We start from the raw sequence: 20,319 nt of genomic DNA, 5'->3' as shown, positions 1-20,319 counted from the left end.
ATCTCTGGATGGTGATTGAACACCCTCAATACAACTTTGTATATATGTCAAACCAGTCGATTTCCCTATCTTAGTTTTGTGAGCAATGATAAACTTCAGGAAAGGAAACATGGACTTTATAAATTTATTATAAGTAAGAACTCGTTACCAGGCATCGAGTGTAAAGAGTATTTCTTAAGATAAAATGCTGTAGTGCAGGCTACGCATGCATATACAATGTAAGTACCAGCCAGCTCCAAATACGAGTTGCAGTCAGGTGAAACGGATCGTCTACGGCTGCGCCTGCGTATCGACAATGCTGTTGACAAATGGATGTGCATAACGACAATGCTATCTACAGGATCGGCGTATATCGACAACTGTGATGACTGTCATACGATAAACCACATCAGGGAAGCACAGATTCGCAACAGACTCATTCGTCATTTCCTCCAGAACTACTACATGAAATCGATTATTACCGTTCACGGAAAAAGGGCCCCAAATGGTTATGGACTATGGATGGAGCGGCCAAAATCTCGGATCCATCTGCTCTGAACCTGTAGTTCATAACGGAGGAATCTCATCATCCTTGATGTCAACTACAGTACACCAGAAAATATAATGGAGATACATCAGAGACCAACACTTCGAGATGCAATGTATAATTAATAGTAAGGTATTTGAATACAATACATGTATCACTGTTGTAAATACAGACGAGAAACTAAATGCAACATTGATGAATTTATTTTGCAAACCTACTCGTAACACTTGTATTTGTATTGGCTGCTTTGGCCATCATCCATTATTCCAGGTTCCATACCTAATAAAAATCATGACCGTCCTTATCGAACCCCTTGCATGGAATGACTCAATAGTAGTTTTAACTGAGCACATTTCAATCTACTTAGTATTACTATTATTACGAAGTAGTACTGTTGTTGAGCACAAAACCATCGCTAATTGCTTTTGTCTGTGACTTCCGAGCCTTCTTTCGGTTGTACTTCATCAACACTCGCATCATCGCACACAGGTTAGACGTCCACTACTGAAGCCTGCTGACTACAAAGTTGCCAGTTGACGAAATCTTTTGTGCAGCTATTTGCACAAATAAGTCTTAAGACACAATTATTTATGTCTATAAGACGTACAACGACGTATCTTGGCGCTACTACAACTATAATAGTATTAGAAATAATTTATCAGATATATTACACATCAAAGTTTCTATCAAGGCATACGTAGGATTGAAAAGTGCCCACCTAGGTCGTCAACGGATTCCTTTAAAATGGAACCGCATATAAAATGTTACATTTGAACCTAAGCATGTAGCGCGATTTAAACTCCCCATTGCAAAGTCAAGCAGCTTTTGCATATTTTGATGCCGTGTTTGTTTCAAGATGTTTCTTCTTCGAAAGTTATGAGCACCCAAATTAAGATCACCCTTTTGGGGCCCTCAAAGTCGGAGGGCATACTGTAGAAATATCAGTCATTTGTGCGACTGGGCTTGCTACTCTATTTTGATTAATTAATATTGGTGCTGATCAAGCAGGCAATGTTGAAGTGCACCAAGCAATAACTACAGGCTAGGATAACCACCGTTCTCACGATCCGTACGGAGAGCCACTAAGATACTTGACTCTGAGATTTACATACCATAGACTTAGTATACCTTATCTATCGCTACGTCGCTGAAAAAAACACGAGCGCACTAAGCTAGCGACTACATCCACAAAAAAAAATCGCTTTGACTAGAGAAGGCAAATTGTTCGCGTCACGCTCGACCAGGCCCCGGAAAAAAATAATTGAAAACCAATTATTATGGTATTCGGGGGTAACAATTATTTATTATTGAGAATTGCCAAAAGCTGGTATTACTCGGCGGTTCGGCTCATTATTGAATTTTCGTTTTATGTACTAACTTTACTGTTTTTGTCAACAGATAATGCATCAGGAGAGACTGTCTCGACTAGAGACCGCTGCAATTGCGTCATTCCAAGTTGGTGAAAGTTCTGCTTCTGAGCCCGAGGAAGCCAACGCTTCCAGTTTTGCGGCGACGCTGCTGATGTGATTGGGTCACACGCAATTTGCTACACTATATCTGGACTAAATTGAGAATTTCCCACCGCGAAGTTCTACGTACTCATCAGTCAGGACTTAGTGGCTCTGGCTTCTGGGGTAATCTCTGGAATGGTATTAAGAAGGGTGCTAGTGCTGCATGGACTTTCCTCAAGTCAAATTGGAAGCCAATCACTTCCGGACTTCTGGACGGAATTGCTACCGCGGCTGGACCTGAAGCTTCTCCATTGCGTGGTTTGGTGAGGGATGTGAGCGGAGTAGGAATGGCTCCTCCCATGACTCGTCGTCGCATTAAAAGCGGGAGCTTTCGATTGGGATAACTTTAGTTATGTTTGATCTTGATGTATAGATGCTATAAGTATAACAATAGTCATGATCGGTTCAGTTTATAAAATCATTTGTAGCCAAAGCGACATTTGTTACGTTGGTAGTACATTTAATCAACTCAAGCATCGTATGATCGGACATCGGTCTCAGTTCAAGCGTTGGGATGAAGGCAAAACAGCATGCGAAATCGCAATTTATCCATACTTCCGAAAGTATGGTCCATACGAATTTAAGATTATGTTGATCAAGCAGTGTGAAGTTGCCGATAGGCATCAGCTGCACGCTTATGAAACTTTATGGATCAATAAATTCAATAAAACTTGCGTGAATAAGGTTCCTTCGTTTGGACTGTTGAAAAGACAAAAGCAAAAAATGAATACAAAGAAATACTGGGAAGCCAATAAAGAGGTGCTCACCGAGAAATGCAAGCAATACAATGAGCTCAGAAGGTTATCTGTGAATGCGGCGGTCGGTATCAATATAGAGGTAGAACATATCACTTCAAATCTCAAAAGCATGTCAGATGGATGGAAACTCAACATGAGGGTTGAGTTCCAAGATTTTTTTTTTTTCATACATCGCATCTTTAAAAAAATAGTGATCCTAACTTTCGATTGATTACTGTTTATCATCGAACAAGTCAGTTCGTCGAGTGTGTTTGATAATCATTTCTCTGAGAGAATCAACGGATAGGTCGTATCCTCTTCGACGCACTCGATCGACTTGCTTTTTATAGTTAGATCCAAGAATCTTAGTCAGAGTCTTCGAGAAACGATCTCGTGTATATGATGATGTGTCTCTTGATTCCACGATCATCCACTGGGTAAATTTTGTGAGCATATCATCAATGGATACGAACTCTAAAGTACTTGGTGTTTGATTTAACTGAGCGGTGCTGAAAATACTGCTACTGGTTCCATTCGCTACACATTCAATAAGCCATTAAATCGGTTTTTTAATAGCTGACTGTTGCATGTCAGACTTCTCTTTAGTCAATGGTGCATTATTCTGTGGGTGATATCCTTCCAGGTCAATGCTCATGAGATAATGATAAAGATGAATACCGCCGTCGGCTTTGTTAAACTGTTTGCGGATCTGATCGAAGTAGGCTGTTTCCCCGATACGATCACTTTTGCAAAGTAAAATACACGAATCGACGCATATGGTTCTCTCACGCTGTATGAGTTATTAGACGCAATAACAATATTGTTGCAGTCTGTGATTCGATATGGGTCGATACCTTTCCTCTCAATCATACAAGTTGGCTCAGTAATGCAATCCTTGAGCTCATCTTGGTCTTCATGCGAAGATTGCTTAACATTAGCTGCTTCGTTAAGGACAGTAATAATCTTATGCTCGCGCGACGCATTGAATCGACCAGTCAAGATTTTATTTTTGGGTGTTTCCAAGCAATACTTCTTTCCAATTACACGATTGAGAGAATCTCGTAAATCGTGTTTTTCCCGCACCCCTCTTCTCCCTCAAGCACAACACATGACCCTGACTTTTCGTATGGTCTTTGAACATACCATGCAAACAACTTCATATTGTAGCTCAGAATATCTTCCCGACCACCACCCCAAATGTGTTTGATATGCTCTGTAAAGCAGTTGAACTTCGTTTCATCGACAACAAAGTTAGGATCGTAGGTATGAACGAATCCATTGAATTTGTTAAAGACTTCGTTCGAGTTCCAATCGAATTTGTACAATTGACTGTCGCAAGCTCCTGTCTTGGCATTGTATGGCATAAAATCAACCTTACCGTATGTGATATCGTCACGATAGTGGTAGATTGCATCGCGTAATGGCAAACGCATAATGCTATCTGCATCAAATTCTGTGTTATCAGTCATAATTTGTCCATCATCGTCAAGTTCAATCGCATTGTTGATGTCAAACATCATATCAAACTGTTTGATATCTTTGATGACCACGTAATCAATTTCTCCGAATGCATCCCGATTTTTAGTCAAGTAATATCCGTTTCCACCTTGCAAGATGTAAGCAATGTTGTTCTTGATAAACTTGTAGAGTCTCTCCATTGCAACAGCTCCTTTCTTTAGATTGATAACATCAAGATACGTTTCTGTGTTCTTACAATCGAAGATTGGCGGCAATTCTCCCTTTTCGTAGTAGATATGAAACTTCGGAATATGAGGAACAGTAAGGTCATCACCTTTCTTATCTTTCTTTTCCTTGATCTCCTTTGGTTCATATTCTGCTTTCCACGTGTTGTATATAATTGGATTAGTTCCACCAGCAATAGATTTGATATGAGACTCTGTTAATTTAGGATGATACTTACACGTTTCCCAATCGTTAAACACTCTCAATGCCGCAGCTTGATCAAACCGATCTGTCATTGTTTGTAGAATACACAAATAAGTTTTACGCATCAGACCAAGATCGACGTGTTGTTTCTTATATAGCATACCCGCCAAGTTCCAAGTATTATTGTTGTCATTGAACCATGACCACTTCATCAAACAACACAGGTCGTATAGACGATGATAGTAGATCTTCTTTGAAACGCAGTATTGAGCAACATTCAGCTCGTCAATCATGATTGGTATGTTGATCATCATCTGTTCGCTCTTACAATAGGCATGTCTTAGCGTTTTGTTGCCTTTTTGAATGTAAAAGCAATAGCGATATCCACCAAAGTACGCATTGCTGTCAATCATTTCCGATACTTTAATATCCAAGTTCTTGCTGGCAATGTATTCGTTAAACGCTCCAATAACATCCATGGGGTCTAAGGAATTTTCTTTTACGTCGAACTGCTTTACTTTGCCCCGTTTCGATGTACTGCTCGAAGAAGAACTCATTTTCCGCTTCTGCAATATCTTCTGTGTAATCATTTGAATTATTTAATTCTGATTCCGAACTTTGATCCTCTTTATATACCACGCTATCCGCGATCACCGGTGCGAGAATCGACTCATCGAATTCTGGAACTTTGCTTACATCGATATTCGAGACCTCGACGGGCTTGATCACCGATGGGGTTGGTGTATGAACAACCTCAGCAATAGCTGGGGTATTCGGTTGAGGCGACATTTCTTCTATTATATTAGTCTCTACGACAATAATTTCCTCTCGATCAATAATAATCGGTTGTTTTCCGCATCGTTCTTTGTTGCGAGCAAGCTTACACTGCTCCCCATTGCTTTTAATGAAGTTGCACATTTTTCGTATCTATATGACTATGGTTATGTTTTGTATATTCTATATATTCTTCGCTTACGATGGACTCATCCTTTTTTTATATCTGAGTACTGCAATCCTGTAGTATTTACACATTAGCGGACTCATCAGTTTATAGTGTCATCTCTAAATATTGTATGAGTACGACACGTTAGCGGAATCGACATTATCGAAGTGTCCATGTGAGATTATTTTGTATCCTTTATCGAAACAGGGGGTGTTGCTATGTTTCGACACACTTAGATGCCGAGCTCATTGTTGTGGTCGGCGTTGTGTCCGGCTTGCGTCCAACTATTATGTCCATCTTTCTTTTCATTAGAAGCAGCGATAGCAACTCTCGATCAAGCTATATATCTCAGTGTCCAGGTGTCTATCTTTTTTTCAGTTTTATAAAGAATATTATAATAAGTAAAAGGGGGTATAGGGGGTAAATAGAAAAAGCATATAGTTTTAAAATAGATTTTTTCCCCACGCTGGACTGGTCCGCATTTATCTGAATTCATAACATTAGAAGTGTTTCATAACTGATATCGTTGCTCCTGATAACTAGAATAAAGGTGGTCGCCATTTTTTGTCGGTACAATACTGGTTTTACGCGGTAACTAGTTCATGATTGTTTTTGTCCAATCCGATCATGAATTCATGGTGGTTTCACACAGCGTGCATAAATTCATTATTTTTGTCCAATCAAATCATGAATTCATGGTTTCACATAAGTTTCATGAATTTATGATTTTTGTCCAATCCAATCATGAATTCATGGCATTGCCGAACTTTCCCTAGTGCAAAGAGAAGATGGCCATGAAGAAAGACCAGCAGAAGCGTCTCGCGCAGCTTGTGCGTGACTTGGAAACGAAGAAGAGTTTGTGCTGCGTTCGAGACTACCCAGGGATCACTCTTGACGAACTCAATCAGTACGTGGCGAAGCACGGTCCGCTTATCAACCCTGTTTTCGGTGAGCAACCTGCTTTCTTCATCGACGAAGGCCACTTCACGCCATATCGAATGGTTGTGTATGGCAATCAGAAAGTTGCAGCCAAGATCGCGCAGCGTCTGGGTAACTGGGCTGAGACGTCGAGTGAAGGAGGAAGAGTGACAACTTCACAAGGAGCTTTCATTCTCGAACAGAGTACTGGCAAACCAACAGTCCGAATGCCCGATGTTGCTTACACACCGCGAGATGTTGACAGAAATTTGGCTCTTGATCAAGTTTGGACATATCGTGGCGATCCATTCGTTCCCACATTCGTTGTAGAGATTGACAAGCTTGCTGATAGAAATTCACAACGCAAGGTACTCGATCGCAAGATGCGAGATGAGTATTTTCCACATGGCGTTCAGTTGGGATGGCTCATCGACCCTCGACCTCAACATCGCATCATTTACGAGTACAAGCTTGACACCAATGGACAGGTATATCGCGCGCACAATCGCAAATGGCGAGATCTCGATGGCGGTGATGTGCTTCCAGGTTTCAAGCTGCGTGCGGCTGCGTTGGAGATGGTTCTGAATCAAGATTCTGGATCGTCGTCGGAAGAAGAGATTGATTTTATGTGTCCAGAGCGAGGATGCAGAAAGAGATTTAGATCACGTGGTGCATGGGTTGCCCATGCTGAATGGCACCGTGAGAAGCGAGCTATAGCAAAATATTTAGCAAATCAGTCGTAGTCGAGATTAATACTTCGAAGTATTCTCATCATTTTTAACATCAACAATGCCACTTCCGTCCGCTCATCGTCCGCTCCTCCTTTGCATAAAAAAGCATCTAGAGTACCCCTGGACACCCTCAGAGAGAGCGATGATGTACTATATAGTTCTAGTGGGCGACTTCCTTCAGCTTCCACCTATTGGAGCAGAGCCATTCTACAGAGATCCAATTTCCAGTCGTCATCCCAAGGCTAATGATTTTGCTGGATATGAATTGTGTTTTAGGTTTCACGATGTCATTATGCTGGAAGAATCGGTCCGCTTTCGGGTCGATACAGAATGGGGTAGGGGCTGTCAATTCGCTCGGTGAGGCACGTGGCTACCCGAATTTGTTGAGCTGGTTAACTCACATCTCACTACTAAGTCGAACACACTGGAAGAGTGGGGTGAACGCAAGAGTGTGACATCGTTCATTACGCCAGACAATACTACTCGGCTATCAATTAATAACTTGTTTTTATCGAGCTACCATTTATTGGTAGAGGAAGAATTTCCAGTTCATGTCGTTGCTGGTTTGAAAGGTAAATTGAGAAAGCTCGGCATTTCTGAAGTGAAAGCAATTATGATGCTTCCGGACACGAAGTTCGGTAGAATGGCTCTCTACTTAGAGCTCGTTGCGGGCATGCCGATACAGGTCACTCATCCCATCCAAGCAGAAAAAATGGTAGCGAACGGAACGATGGGTACTTTGGAAACCATTATCTACCATCCTGCTACTACATTTTGCGTGGTCCACGACAACGTCGCTGACGTGACAGTGCGAATTCCTGGTCGAACCCCACCTGGCATTATTGTGAGAATTCGTAGAGGGCCATCCGCAACGCCGATGGAAGGGTGCATGGACACTGACCTATTTCCACTTTTTTCGGATGCTCGTGCCTACAACCAAAGTGAAATCAAGTTAGCGCCGAGCAGGACAGGCATGTCTAGGACACTTTCCGTCAAAGTGGAGCAGTTTTCTATCGTTTGTATGGTCTCCTCCACGATGTACAAGGGGCAGGGAGATACACTCGATCGGAGAGTCGAGTTGCAAATAAGATAGAGCAACCCTACCTACTGGAATTGAGGGTGACGTCTAGACACGCTTTGAAAACTCTGTGCCCACTTACAGAAGAAATCAATTGGTGGGCTAGACCGTCACAAGCTCCACTCAATGAAGAAGCGCGATGTCATCGACTGAGCGAGAAAACGCTGACCAAATTATTATAGAAAGAAATGAACACATTTTTTAATGAGCTGGTGCAGTGGTGCTGACCACGGTGGTTTCTCGTAGTGTTGAGTAGCAATTATCCTTCTCGCTGCTCCAACCACGATGAAAAACCGTGGTGATGGGTTAGGGAAAGCCGGTACTAGTTCAGCAGCATCGTGAAATGGGGAATTGTGCGCGAGATCCACTACATTTTAGATCATTAGGACGCATGAGTTTCACGAATACTCACCAGCAAAGACATTGGCATACCATTTTATAGGGATTTGCTTAAACGTCACTAGAAAGCATGAATTGTAAGTGAAAAAAAAATTTCTGCAGTTCATCATACCGTGGTCGCGCACGAATCGTCGCACTCTTTAAAGCGTTGGCCTAGTGAAGAAGAAGGCGTGAAAGCGGTTGAGATGCTTGCGGAGAGAGTTCGTCCCCGAAGCCACGAAATGGCAGTTGAGGACATAGCAGAACAAATCGTCGACCACGGACATGACGTCAATTACTGGTACAGGCTTACGGTCACTTCCTTCCAGGTCTCTTTGATAAAAGGGCGTGTCCAGGTAGCAGTGGACGAAGATGTTATTGGTGTCCTAAACCGCCATAGAGCGCACCAAATTTCCACGGAACAAATGACGCCTCCTCTATCCAAGCGAATGGGATCCGAGTTGGATCGTATCCGAACCCGTAGATGGCAGTGTCATCCTGGGTCGCCAGCAGCAGCTCAGCAGGAAGAGCAGCCAAATCAACAGCGCCAACACCTGCCAGTGGTGGAGGGAAATCGTGGCGGACAGGCTGGTATGAATCTCCAGCAATTGTCTTCACGACACGCCACTCGTTTGCAGTCGTCTGTGGAAAGATCGTCAGGTAGTGGCGCCGAAATAAGGTCGACAAAGACCGACTCAGCTCATCTGGCAGCACGACGCGTGTACTTTGCTTGTCAATGGCCTTGCCATCCCAAATGCCGTTGCATCAGGATAGCTGCACGTAGCGAGCGATCAACCCTAGGTTGATAGAGGATTTTCAGGTACAGCCTCGTACAGGACCACGTATCCACTCTCCATCAGCTGTTGGCGGACTTTCATTGCATTCATGATATGCAGTGACAGCAAATTTAAAAATGAGCGCATATCCGCCATGAGAGCCAACTTCCTCCAATCTAATACAGCTTCAAGTAGTCTAATCTAAACATCTTTGAATAGGAACGCCGTAAATGATCATAGAATTTGTCGAATGCGGAATGGGGTTGGGGCCAAGTAGTGCTGAGCAATTCACGGGTGTTATATGGCCGCTATCCTGGGAATGAGACGATAGCGGTCACCTTTTAGTCCAGGACGTTGAGTACCAGGTGATTCAGGCTTGAACCGTTTCGCTTCGAAGCATCCAAATGGACACGTATAGATATGCCACGTTCGTTAGAATAGCTGGAGGACCCCCAACGGCACACCGCAAAGCGTGGAGGCCTACCAGGTGGTCCAGTCCTCGTAAGTCGAGGACATTTTGAATCGCACGCCACAGCGGCATCATAACGCTGACAACAATAGGCAATGACTCACGGGAACACGTTGTGGGCTGGACAACTCAGACCCGATGGGCTAGCCCTCATGTTTCGAGGTCAATTTGCCTCACAGATCGCCGACGTGGCAAGATCTTCCACAATCCCAGGGTTAGTGCACGAGCATACATATTGGACGATTCCTCGGAGGTCAAAGTCACTTTGACCCGTAGAAGATGAGATAGAAGCTGGGGTCTGGCTACTACCTGATGTGATCTATTAAGCTAAAACTTGTAGATCGAGGACAACTCGAGTAACGCGCCCCATCGCCAGCGTGAAGGTGCATCTGGATGGCTAAGCTTCTGTCATTCAGCCCGACAATGCTGGGCAAGAAGCCACCTGATGACACGCTCATTGACGCACATCAACCTGAATTAGTTGCCATATTGCCGGCGTAGAATAACATATATGACTTGGCATCATAACTACTTTTTCTAATCGAAGACAAAGGGGCTTGGGGGAGGGGGTGCCAAAAGAAAAGTGCCGCCCCCGCAGTTCAGACGGATGGAAGCTTCTAGAAACTTTCACAGCCACCCTACATCTGTTTGTGTTCTTTGGATATTTATATCCAGAGTTTTAGGAGCGATCGGAAAGCGTCGACGATCCTGTCAAATAACATTTTTACAGATATATCTGTAATTATTTAAAATCTAATAGTGAATATTTATATGCTAATATGACTCAGAAACTAATAAACTGTTTTCTTGTGTGCCCAAAAGGTGTGAATGTTGACCCAGTCGGCCTAGAACAACATTCAAGCAACCTTTTACGAATGTGATCCAGTCATATTAAAGCTACCTTATGGCTTCAACATAGGGATTGAAGCCACTAGAATGACGGAGCAGTTAGTAAATAAACCACACAAATGCGATGCGTCCAGCTTCAGATATACATGCATCTCGATGCAGCACATGTACTCAATACGAAGTTAACACTGGGACACGTTTGAAATTGATTTAGAGACGGCAAACACCAAATTCTCAACTAAGAAAAGTAAAAAGTCCCAGTGTCGCTGGCGAAGTGGGGCCCATCCTTATTCGCGCTTCAGTTACTACGAAGTCTTATTCTTGCTTTTCGGTATTGGTGGCATGCCCCCCCCCCAGCGCATTCGTTATGAGCGCTGACGATGGTCGGTTGCCAAGCACTCCTGCTTTGATCCAGGTTGCGCACCTACGCTGTCGGCTCCTGAGATTTTGGTTTGGGCCTCACCTTTTGGCAGCATGCTCTCAGCACTTCTATGGGGAGTGTTGATGATAGGCGGTGACATGACCTCCTCTTTCAGACCGGGCAGCGCGCCATCTCTGTCGGTCCCTTCAGATACCTGGCTGTAGCATTTCAAAATTTTAAAGAAACAATTTTTTAATGTGTATTAACCGTTTCGCGATAAAAAGAATCAGAATGCCCCCTTTTCCTGGTTTTCAACTAAGTAAGACGATGTATCCATGTTAAAGGAGGCAAAATGCCTCCTTTTATAATTAAGTACGTTTACAACAGGTTGTTATGGGCATAAAAACCCAAGCAAATCACTCTTGGAAGATTTGAAGGTGGTCCATCACTCGCCTTAAAGGAGGCAAAATGCCTCCTTTTGATACCGACTATCCTAGATTGGTATACTATAGTTTACTAAAGTGGCTCGCGAAAGGGTTAAGTATCCAAATATCTAGAGCTTGCATGGCGCTGCACGGCATTAGTATTAATTACCATACTATATTTTTTCAAAGTACTACGAACCGCCCATTTCAATATGTCAATAATATAAGCCAATCAGATACAAATTTTGCACAATGGTGGGCAAGGAGGGTCTAAGAGCTAAAAAGCAGGTTGAAGTGCTCCATGACGACTCGCAAAGCACGTCCACCTCTACCGATCAATTTATCAGAAGAAGATACAAAGAATCTGATTGGCCAGAATAAAATGGCGGGGTCTCTCTATATTTGCAAAATTAATCCTGTTTTGGTAGGTATTTCCTGTACAAACCTTTTGTTAGTACGAAAGTTGCTAGAAGGCTTCTATCACAAGCCAGCGACTGCAGACATAAGTTTCGGCGGTTAGGATGAGATCCTCAGAGGGTAAGGCGCACAAGTTTGATCTGAAATCTCACTTTGGATATGCAGAACCTGAGCAGCGCATACACTTTGTCAGTTTGGAGACGGCAGGTTCTTTTATCAAACACTACGTCTTGAACATGAACAAAAGTGTCGAGAGGAAAAAAGAAGGTGGCGGAACCCACGTAAAATGGCTGTGTTCTGAGCACAAAAGAGATTGTAACTGGTTCATAGCTTTGTCACGCAAACGTCAATCGAAAATTACTGAAGAAGCGACCATACAGCGGCGAAAAAAGCCTACAACTAAACTCTCACATATTCCAAGTGGATCATGGTATATCTCTAAAATGGAGCTAAACCACGCACAACGTTGCCCTGGGATTGCTGCAATGACTACTGAGTGTCTGTTGGAGCATCCTGGTTTTCGTGGAGCTATTCTTCCTGGTCATAGCACTTCCCTAGCGCACGTACCGCGTAATTCCTGTAAGAAGAGCGCCATCTCCAGCTCCCACTATCAAGACTTTCTCCCTCGTCTTCGCAGCACCGGGCTTTATTACCACACCCCACACTGTTACTAGCTCAGTAGAAGAGAAAGTTTGCGAGTCTGTGTCGGGCGTACGAACGTACAGATGCGACCAAGTGCATCAAGCTGGACCGGTCAGCTCACGCAGCTAAATCTCGTGTCGATAGCCGCATTTTCCGCAGCCAGTACCCATATGAACCAAGCGAGTAGGAACTTTGTAATCATCTACGACACGATGTGAACCGTGATCCGCGCAATACAGCCGTATCCCAGCCGCCTTTATCTACTCTACCCAACAGCAGAGGGTTTTGCGGCAGTCCATCCGGTACACCAGAAAGCTCGGTGGAAAATGCTTCTCCATTGGCCAGAAGTGGTTCGGACTATGCTTTATGTGAGGAAGACAACGGTACTCAACGTTGCTGCAATTGCGCCGTTCAGCATGGCATTGTTCAAGAATTGCTGGACACGTTGCATAGTAAGCTGATATCTGAGCTGAAAGCCACGTAAAAATGGAGCAACGAGAGCGTCACAGAATGCTAATGGTCCTTTAACGAAGACCTGGGCTCAAGTAATAGCAGCAGCTGTCGAGCCGTTTCTACAATGTTCGATTACGCACAGGAGAAGTACTCATGGCAATGTTTAAGACTCAAAGTCGAGACCTCACAGAATAATCCACTAGATAGAAACGAATGCGTGTAGCCAGATCTAAAGGCTAAGACCTCTCAGATCGGACCAGTAGGTAGCGAGACCACCCCAGTTGGGTAGCTCGGTAGATCATGTGCTTGAACCAATCAAGGCATGGGCTAGGTACAGCTAGGCATCATTTGTTGATTTTGAACGGGAGGGGGGGGGGGGGGGGTCTTCTGGTTTAATTCTGCTGACCTTCGAGGTGGGTAAGTGTATGGCATATTATTGAGATCACGCTGGAGCTATGTGCAGGATAGGTGCCTAATGCTAAAATGTGTTGATGCTTTGGTAGGGAATACGACCGGACGTGGCAAAGGGCTCGGTAAGGGCAGCTCTAAGCGTCATCGACGCGTCCTCAGAGAAACGATACAGGGTATCTCAAAGCGATCCATTCGTCGACTTGCGCGATGTGCTGGGGTGATCCGGATATCTGGTCTTGTCTATGAGAAGATCAGGGCTGTGCTCAAAGTATTTGTCGGTAGCCTTGTACTGGACGCTTACATGTATACTCAGCTCGCCCATCGAAAGGCGATCACGACCAGAGACGTTATTCACGCACTGAAAAGGCAAGGTGGTATCCTCTACGGCTTCGAGTAAGCTCCACTTCCAATCACAATACAGAAAACTTCTGGTATGGTCTCGTATTTCTTATCTTCAACGCGCAGGAGAAGCGGGGTGATGTACACCACAATATCGGCAGCTTGAAGAGAAACCTTTGAGATTGCATTAACTACTCACCCTTCTAGGCTACGTGTGCTGAAGCGTGATGTGGAGGTTCATACTTCATTTACGGTACACATGCAATTGAATTCAATTAAAAGCAGAAGAACTACGTTTTCAATGCAAAAAGCGAACGGGTCAAGCTATGAATCTTTTCCAAAGTTATCCTTAGCAATATTACTCGTCAGCTTCAGATTGATCGCTATCGGCTAGGTTCATCACCTCGACGCCCATATTGTCGGATTGCTGCATAGTTGTACCAGCATAATGGCGAGATGCTATCGATTGATAATGAGATGCTTGCTGACGTACTGCTTCATGTCGGAACACGATCATACGGTCGTCTTGTGTTTGCTGGCGATGACTGCATTCGTCAGAGAGGGCTCTGATAAAAAAACATCCTCGCAAATGGTCTCGGCTTGGTCTGTTAGTTCACGAGCCTGGTTGAGTGGACGGGGTTGTTGCTCCAAGTGCGACACAGATCCTTGGATCACAGAACTACCTGCTCCGTAGGCTTGCCGCATCCGGTGAAGATGCTCGAATGTTGGCATAACTTCTTCAATGCGTTGTTCTCAGCCTCATCGAGGCGTTGTAGACGCTTTAACTCCGGTAAATTCTGCATTGTTTGGAGTCAATTGGATTGTGAACACTAGTCGTTGATTGTCCGGCGGTGTCGGGAAATTCCTTAGATACACTAGTGATTGACGTAACCAAGCTAGGTCAAAATTCTTCACTTGAAGCTCGTTGCTATGGCATATTTCAGTACGAGGTTTGAACTGCGATTTCCCCCGGGACGGAAGCCCGTGTGGACAGTATAGTTATACGCAGGAGGCTATGATCCCGCCGAAGCGAAACGGAGGCGGGAAAGACCATAGCTATTTGGCCTGCACTTTGTGTAAAATCTGGCACTGGTCACTGATGTGTCTGGCCAGAAGCTCCATGACTCGATGATCCAATCACCGCAACCTTAAGCCATGGGAAGGGTTGAATCCTAAAATCCTGGTAATGCCGAAGCTATGCCTGCCGTTTTAAGCTGTAAATTCGGAGCACCCAGTTTAACCAAGCATGGTCGCATTCAGACCCTTTTAGGGCTCTGCCACCGTTCTCTGTGTTTTTAGCAGTGAGGCTTTGGCGATAGATGTCCTACGAGTAACTCCATTTATGAACATTTAAAAAAGTTATGACATCCGTCCTCGATGAAGGTTAGGTATTTCGGTTCAGGTGTTTTGGGTTGCGTTAATTTGGCTAAGGCTGCTTTTGGGGTCGCCTTTACCCCTCCCCCCACTCCACCCCTTGGTGTGGAAGGCTCTGGTATCGTGTTCCGATCAGCTTCTCATGTCCCGTGTCCTGGCATTCAGACACATTACGCGCTGTTACCATATCTAGCTCGGCTTGAGAAATGCGAGTAGAAATAGAGACTAGGCACCGCCGCGAAAGAGACATTGATATTTTTGTCGATATTTAGAACTCCAAATCAGCACTCAATGCATTTATTCAAACCAAGTCAAAATTGGGGCACTTCCAGTAATCAATGATGGCGTGGACAGTTTCACGCAAGCAATTATTGATTGCTGGTGCTTGTATCCACTCGACGGCGCTGTGGCGTTCCCTTGTTGTCCGCCACTTCGTCATCCTCCGTCGCGCGCACGCGCAATTTGCGCTTCCCTCGGGTTGGTCGCAGAGTGCCTTTTTTCCAGTAGTATGCCAGATTTCAATCCATGTACGCGCTTGCCCGTTGACGGAGTGCTTGACCTTGTTGCACAGGTACACAGGAGTATTGTGGCCACACTGGTCGTCTTATTAGTCTTGTTGAACACCCAAGTGCTTCATTGGAAGGAGGTGACGCCGACAGTGATTTTATCCTTCAGCAGCTGTCGTACACCTTCTCCTGACGGGGTCGGGCAGGCAACGGATTGAAATTAGAAGGACTCGTGTAAGTAGGCACAGTGCGGTAGTAACGCTAAGAACCAAAGAAACAGAGTCTAAACACAACTAAGTTCTTGTTCTTCTTCTTCCTTCGTCGTCTCGCAAAAGGCAGGGAAATTGTACGAGTGAGGGGAGCACGCCACCGCGCGTTCCCTCCTGTTAGATCTGCATGTTGTTGGACGCTACATAACTACTAAATATACTCCGTTCTTCATCTTGATGACACCTCTCCGCCTCGTCATAGCGTACCGGTGTCGGGCAGCTCCGTGGCTTCCGTCCCGACGACTCCAATTCGAACGAGCCCACCTCTTCAGCGGAACCTTGCGTTCCTCGAGTCGTCGTAGACAGAATCGACAGTAGGACCAGGCCGTCCTAGGCACGGTAGGCACGAGTGGGTGCAGGGGAGGCGCTGACTTCTGCGGGGCCAGGAACCGATCCCAGCGGGCGGCCGTCTGGAACACCACTCGTATTCCCGGGTACGGGACACAGCGAACAGACTTTGCAGGCTCTTTGTCTGCGCTTGCTGCTCCCCTCCGTATTCCCCTTGCGTTTGTCCTCAGTTGGGATAGGCATGTGGGCCGCAGCAGCTCGCTTCCTAGTTGGCAAGAATACCTGGCCATACGTGTCTAGCAACTCCTTTCAGACTTGAGGACTGATCTGGCAAAGCTCGAGGTGCAGCACGCAAAGTGGGAGATCTTGGGCATGTCGTCAGCATTGCGTGCGTGGTTGTACACGATGTAGGCGTTGACGAGAGCGAGATCAACAAAGCCTAAGAGGAGACTTTTGTAGTAGTTTTTGAAGCGAACGGCCAGCTGGAGCGAATATCTGGAACCAAATTGTACGATACATGATTAGTATTTAGTGCAATCGATATAATACACGATATCATACTTAGCCAACTCACTTTTGAAGGCGCAACCGGTCGTGTACGTTGACTCTTCCAATGAAGGTCTGGTACTTCTTGACAAGCCTCGGGCATGCCACTTCATCCTGTAGGCAACTCTTGGCACGGCGCACGATCCGATCGAGCACAGTAGTTCCACCAGAAAACAACAGATAAACTGGACGATTATCCCACCACTACGTAGTAATCATGCCCGGCACCAGAGTAGTAGACCCAGCGAACGTGAACGTGCCCCTATCTCTCCCCTTTGGTCTCGACGGCTCCTTCTTTTACTTTTTCTTGTCTGGGACGACTTGCGCAGCCAGCCCTTTGCGTCCTGTCATGACAGTTCCAACGCTGCAGTATCCCATCGTAAGCAGTTCCATGGAAAGAGGGATCGACGTATAGAATCTGTCCGTGACGATGAGTCGCATTTGTTGTGAAGGTTGATTGCCAAACGCAGCACGCAGATTGCGCACTTCTACCACCGGTCCAGTCCTTTCATCTCGAAGTGTGACACCATTCACTGTGGAAGCCTTACCCAGGCAACCCTCAAACCTGTATCATACAAGATACCACAAAGCACCAATCGGTATTAGACACGATTACAGACTTAGAGTTTAAAAAAAATTTGAGCGTGCCAGCAAACAGGCTCACGTACTTAACAAACCAGTATGCCGTGAAGGAACAGCACAACATGAACTGTTTTGTGCCGTACTTATGCGGCTTATCATTAATGTACAATCTCATCCTGTTGAACGAGGACCTGGACGGCAGCATGGCCTCGTCGAAGGCCATGACGGGAGGTGGTCTGTAGCCTGCCAAAAAGGTTCGTTGGAGAGCTTCAATAACCGGTCGTAGCTTCCATGCCCGATCCACAGCAGCTCGAGGGTCATAGTTGCTATTGAAATTGAGGTTTCGAGCCACGTGTGCAAACCGGTCCCGCGTCATAAAGCGACCAAAGCATCCAGGAAGAGTAGCCCCTTCGTCCGTCTTCTTCCAGTGATGCTGTAACTTATCCTTATTGGGTGAAATTATCCGAGTGACTAGCAAACCGATGCACACACACATATCTCGTCCCGTGATCGGTGGTGTCTGCTGTAACTTGGAACGAATCTGCTCGGGTGTCTGACAACGATAGCCAGGTTTCTTTTGTTCACGTTGAACTTACTTGCTGTACTGGTCCTCCACTCGCTCGTCAAGCTTCTCAATGAAATACTCTCCACTGGCCACCGCAATGTCTTCCCACAAGCGCGGGATCATAAAAAAAAACAATACTGCATTTGCCGGGCTAGTGGCAGCTCGCACAGCTTCCTCGGTTGGGCCGTGCCATCCATCAAAAAGTCTTGGATAATCATCATTCATTGCATTTGGTGGGCGATTTCCGCACGGGCCGTCCATATACGGGTAAGGTAGCTGCGTTCTCGCACCGAGTCAACCAGGCTTGGCAATCTCGTCGAGGATAGCCGCGTTCCGCTTCTTGCTCAGGTTTTCCACCATTGAGCCGGCAGTCTACTAAAAGCTGTCAGACTTATCAACGTTGGTATCTGTAGATCCCATACAGGTTAGTTTTTTTATCGTGTATGCTAAACGTGTAGTAGACAAGATATCTAACCTGTTGTCGTGTCCGATACTTGGGACTTGAGTTCCTCGGCAGATTCATCTACACTTGTATACGCAGAGTCGCTAGTGCTGGTACTATCGGGGATATGGGGCGATGCAGGGCACAGTCGGGTCGCCGTCTCGATATGGGGAGATGTGGGTCTCAGAGGTACAGTCTCGCCTTCGAAAGGTACCTCAGCAAACTCTGTGTCCAAGCTGCGTTACTCACGACCTTCAACGCCTGCTACAGGTACACCAAGTAAGTAGCATACTTATTTTATCACTCCGCTTGATGCAACGGGTACCATTGTCAGATGGAGGCTCCTCGATGCAGTAGATGGCGCAACAGCGTCACTATTGTTGATCAACGGTAAACTTGTCCCGCACACGATACAAGAAGGATGCTAGCTTGTATAGTACATGACAGTTAGTATGGGATCTCTAACATTGGTCAGCAGAACTTGCCGTGATTTCCACATTCTCTTCTTTATCGGTGGCCTTGTCGACCGTCTCTGCACACCCTCGGTCTGGTGTACCATCTTTCATAGCAACACGTTAGCATTTTAGTTGGATTGAGAAAAATGTTTTATGCAGTACCGTTATGTTCATCACCAGGCTGCTCCAATCCGTCACCGGCGCTGTTCTCCACCTCCTGACACGCCAAATCCGCTAGCAGACAGACAAAGCAGTCAGTACGACGCAAAATCACCTACAGCAACCGGTCATACCTCTGTCGAGCGCGTCCAAGTACTCCATCAGCTCCTCCGAGCCGACGAAGTAGTCCACGTGGCGCACAGCTTTCCTGGACTTCTCTGGGCAGCAGTAAGTGTGCTCGGTCTCGAGCCCCCTCGGCCGCTTGGACGTCCATCCTTGCTTGAGCAGCTCCGACCAGCGGTGGCGAAACGCAGAGATCTCTCCCCGACCGCGCAAAAGCTCGAATGATCCAGCGGCTGGCTAGTGTGCGTGCCAAAACCTTTTTGTTCTAATCGCAGTACCTTGGCGCGCTCCGTTACCTCGCTCAGCTAATATTTTGAAATGCATCCCATGCACACTGATCCAGCTTTTCTGCACGTTTTCCCCTGTCTGCGCACTCAAACTTTCCCCTAGTTGACTAAAAATTTGTAAACCGCCATACAAAAAACAAGTCAAATTTCCTTATCGTGTCTAATACAGGATAAACACTTTTTCTTATCGTGACTAATACAAGGCTTCGGGTTGGAGGGGGGGGGGGGGGTTACGGTGTAAGGTTGCTGTATTTCGTGTTGCAGTGTAGTATTTAAGGTTGCTGTAACACTATTCTACTCCAATAGCAAAGGTTCTAAATAGACGATACATAAGACCCAACATGAGTCTGTAAAAATCATAAGCCATCATTATTATTGATTGTGATGAATTCCGATTGACGGAGAAGATCCTATCTCGAGAAAGTTATTCAAGAAAGTTACTGCGAAAATCCTTAAGGTCTTGCTCTTCCCGCTTTCCTTTAAGCTAGCTTATTGTCTGATTGACTGCCGAAGGGCAAATTGAGCGGGGACTTTTGTCCTAAGAGGGTTGTCGCAGCATGCCGTTAATTCCCCGTCAGACAATTGAAGGTAATCTACGCACTTTGAACCTATGCTTATGGAGACGTGTATACTAACTGGAAATTATTATGTTTATGTCTTTAGCGCACCATAGCACCGTAGCTTAATGGAAAATCTCCCGAAAGGAAAGAAGGGGGTTAGATTCCTCCCGGTGGTATTATTATTATATGTATTTATATTATTTTTTCCAGGTCTACTACATTACTGAAATGAATTAAAGCCTGCGTAACCCCATGATCGCGGCGGTAGATGAGCTGTACTGTTGGTATTATCTTCCTCAAGAAGCGCTTGAA

At 45.4% G+C, this 20,319-nt stretch overlaps 5 protein-coding genes across 5 annotated transcripts; 1 reads left to right on the top strand and 4 right to left on the bottom strand.

Moving 5' to 3' along the window:
• Positions 1-3,814: 3,814 nt before the first annotated feature.
• PPTG_03598 (hypothetical protein) lies at positions 3,815-5,450 on the bottom strand (the record flags this gene model as incomplete). The annotated part of the gene is made up of 4 exons (XM_008896276.1): positions 3,815-4,611; positions 4,696-4,746; positions 4,825-5,239; positions 5,298-5,450. 4 exons carry the CDS (start codon positions 5,448-5,450, stop codon positions 3,815-3,817), a joined length of 1,416 nt encoding a protein of 471 aa, XP_008894524.1.
• Positions 5,451-6,370: 920 nt separating this feature from the next.
• Positions 6,371-7,330, top strand: PPTG_03597 (hypothetical protein). The gene has a single exon (XM_008896275.1). It carries the CDS (start codon positions 6,393-6,395, stop codon positions 7,263-7,265), a length of 873 nt encoding a protein of 290 aa, XP_008894523.1. The 5' UTR covers positions 6,371-6,392; the 3' UTR covers positions 7,266-7,330.
• Positions 7,331-8,154: 824 nt separating this feature from the next.
• PPTG_21338 (hypothetical protein) lies at positions 8,155-10,029 on the bottom strand (the record flags this gene model as incomplete). The annotated part of the gene is made up of 4 exons (XM_008896591.1): positions 8,155-8,183; positions 8,744-8,791; positions 9,117-9,351; positions 9,970-10,029. The coding sequence occupies 4 exons, from the start codon at positions 10,027-10,029 to the stop codon at positions 8,155-8,157; spliced, it is 372 nt and encodes a 123-aa protein (XP_008894839.1).
• A 3,661-nt stretch (positions 10,030-13,690) lies between these two features.
• Positions 13,691-14,654, bottom strand: PPTG_21337 (hypothetical protein; the record flags this gene model as incomplete). Its single annotated transcript, XM_008896590.1, has 2 exons — positions 13,691-13,870; positions 14,535-14,654. 2 exons carry the CDS (start codon positions 14,652-14,654, stop codon positions 13,691-13,693), a joined length of 300 nt encoding a protein of 99 aa, XP_008894838.1.
• A 939-nt stretch (positions 14,655-15,593) lies between these two features.
• Positions 15,594-18,104, bottom strand: PPTG_21336 (hypothetical protein; the record flags this gene model as incomplete). The annotated part of the gene is made up of 9 exons (XM_008896589.1): positions 15,594-15,718; positions 15,757-15,820; positions 16,162-16,489; positions 16,640-16,783; positions 16,863-17,038; positions 17,063-17,128; positions 17,153-17,399; positions 17,503-17,969; positions 18,033-18,104. 9 exons carry the CDS (start codon positions 18,102-18,104, stop codon positions 15,594-15,596), a joined length of 1,689 nt encoding a protein of 562 aa, XP_008894837.1.
• Positions 18,105-20,319: the final 2,215 nt, after the last annotated feature.

This window comes from Phytophthora parasitica, assembly GCF_000247585.1.
Source record: "Phytophthora parasitica INRA-310 unplaced genomic scaffold supercont2.4, whole genome shotgun sequence".
Taxonomy (NCBI): Eukaryota; Oomycota; class Peronosporomycetes; order Peronosporales; family Peronosporaceae; genus Phytophthora; species Phytophthora nicotianae.
The sequence above is the reverse complement of the archived record's forward strand: the minus strand, read 5'-3'. Positions and strand labels throughout refer to the sequence as shown.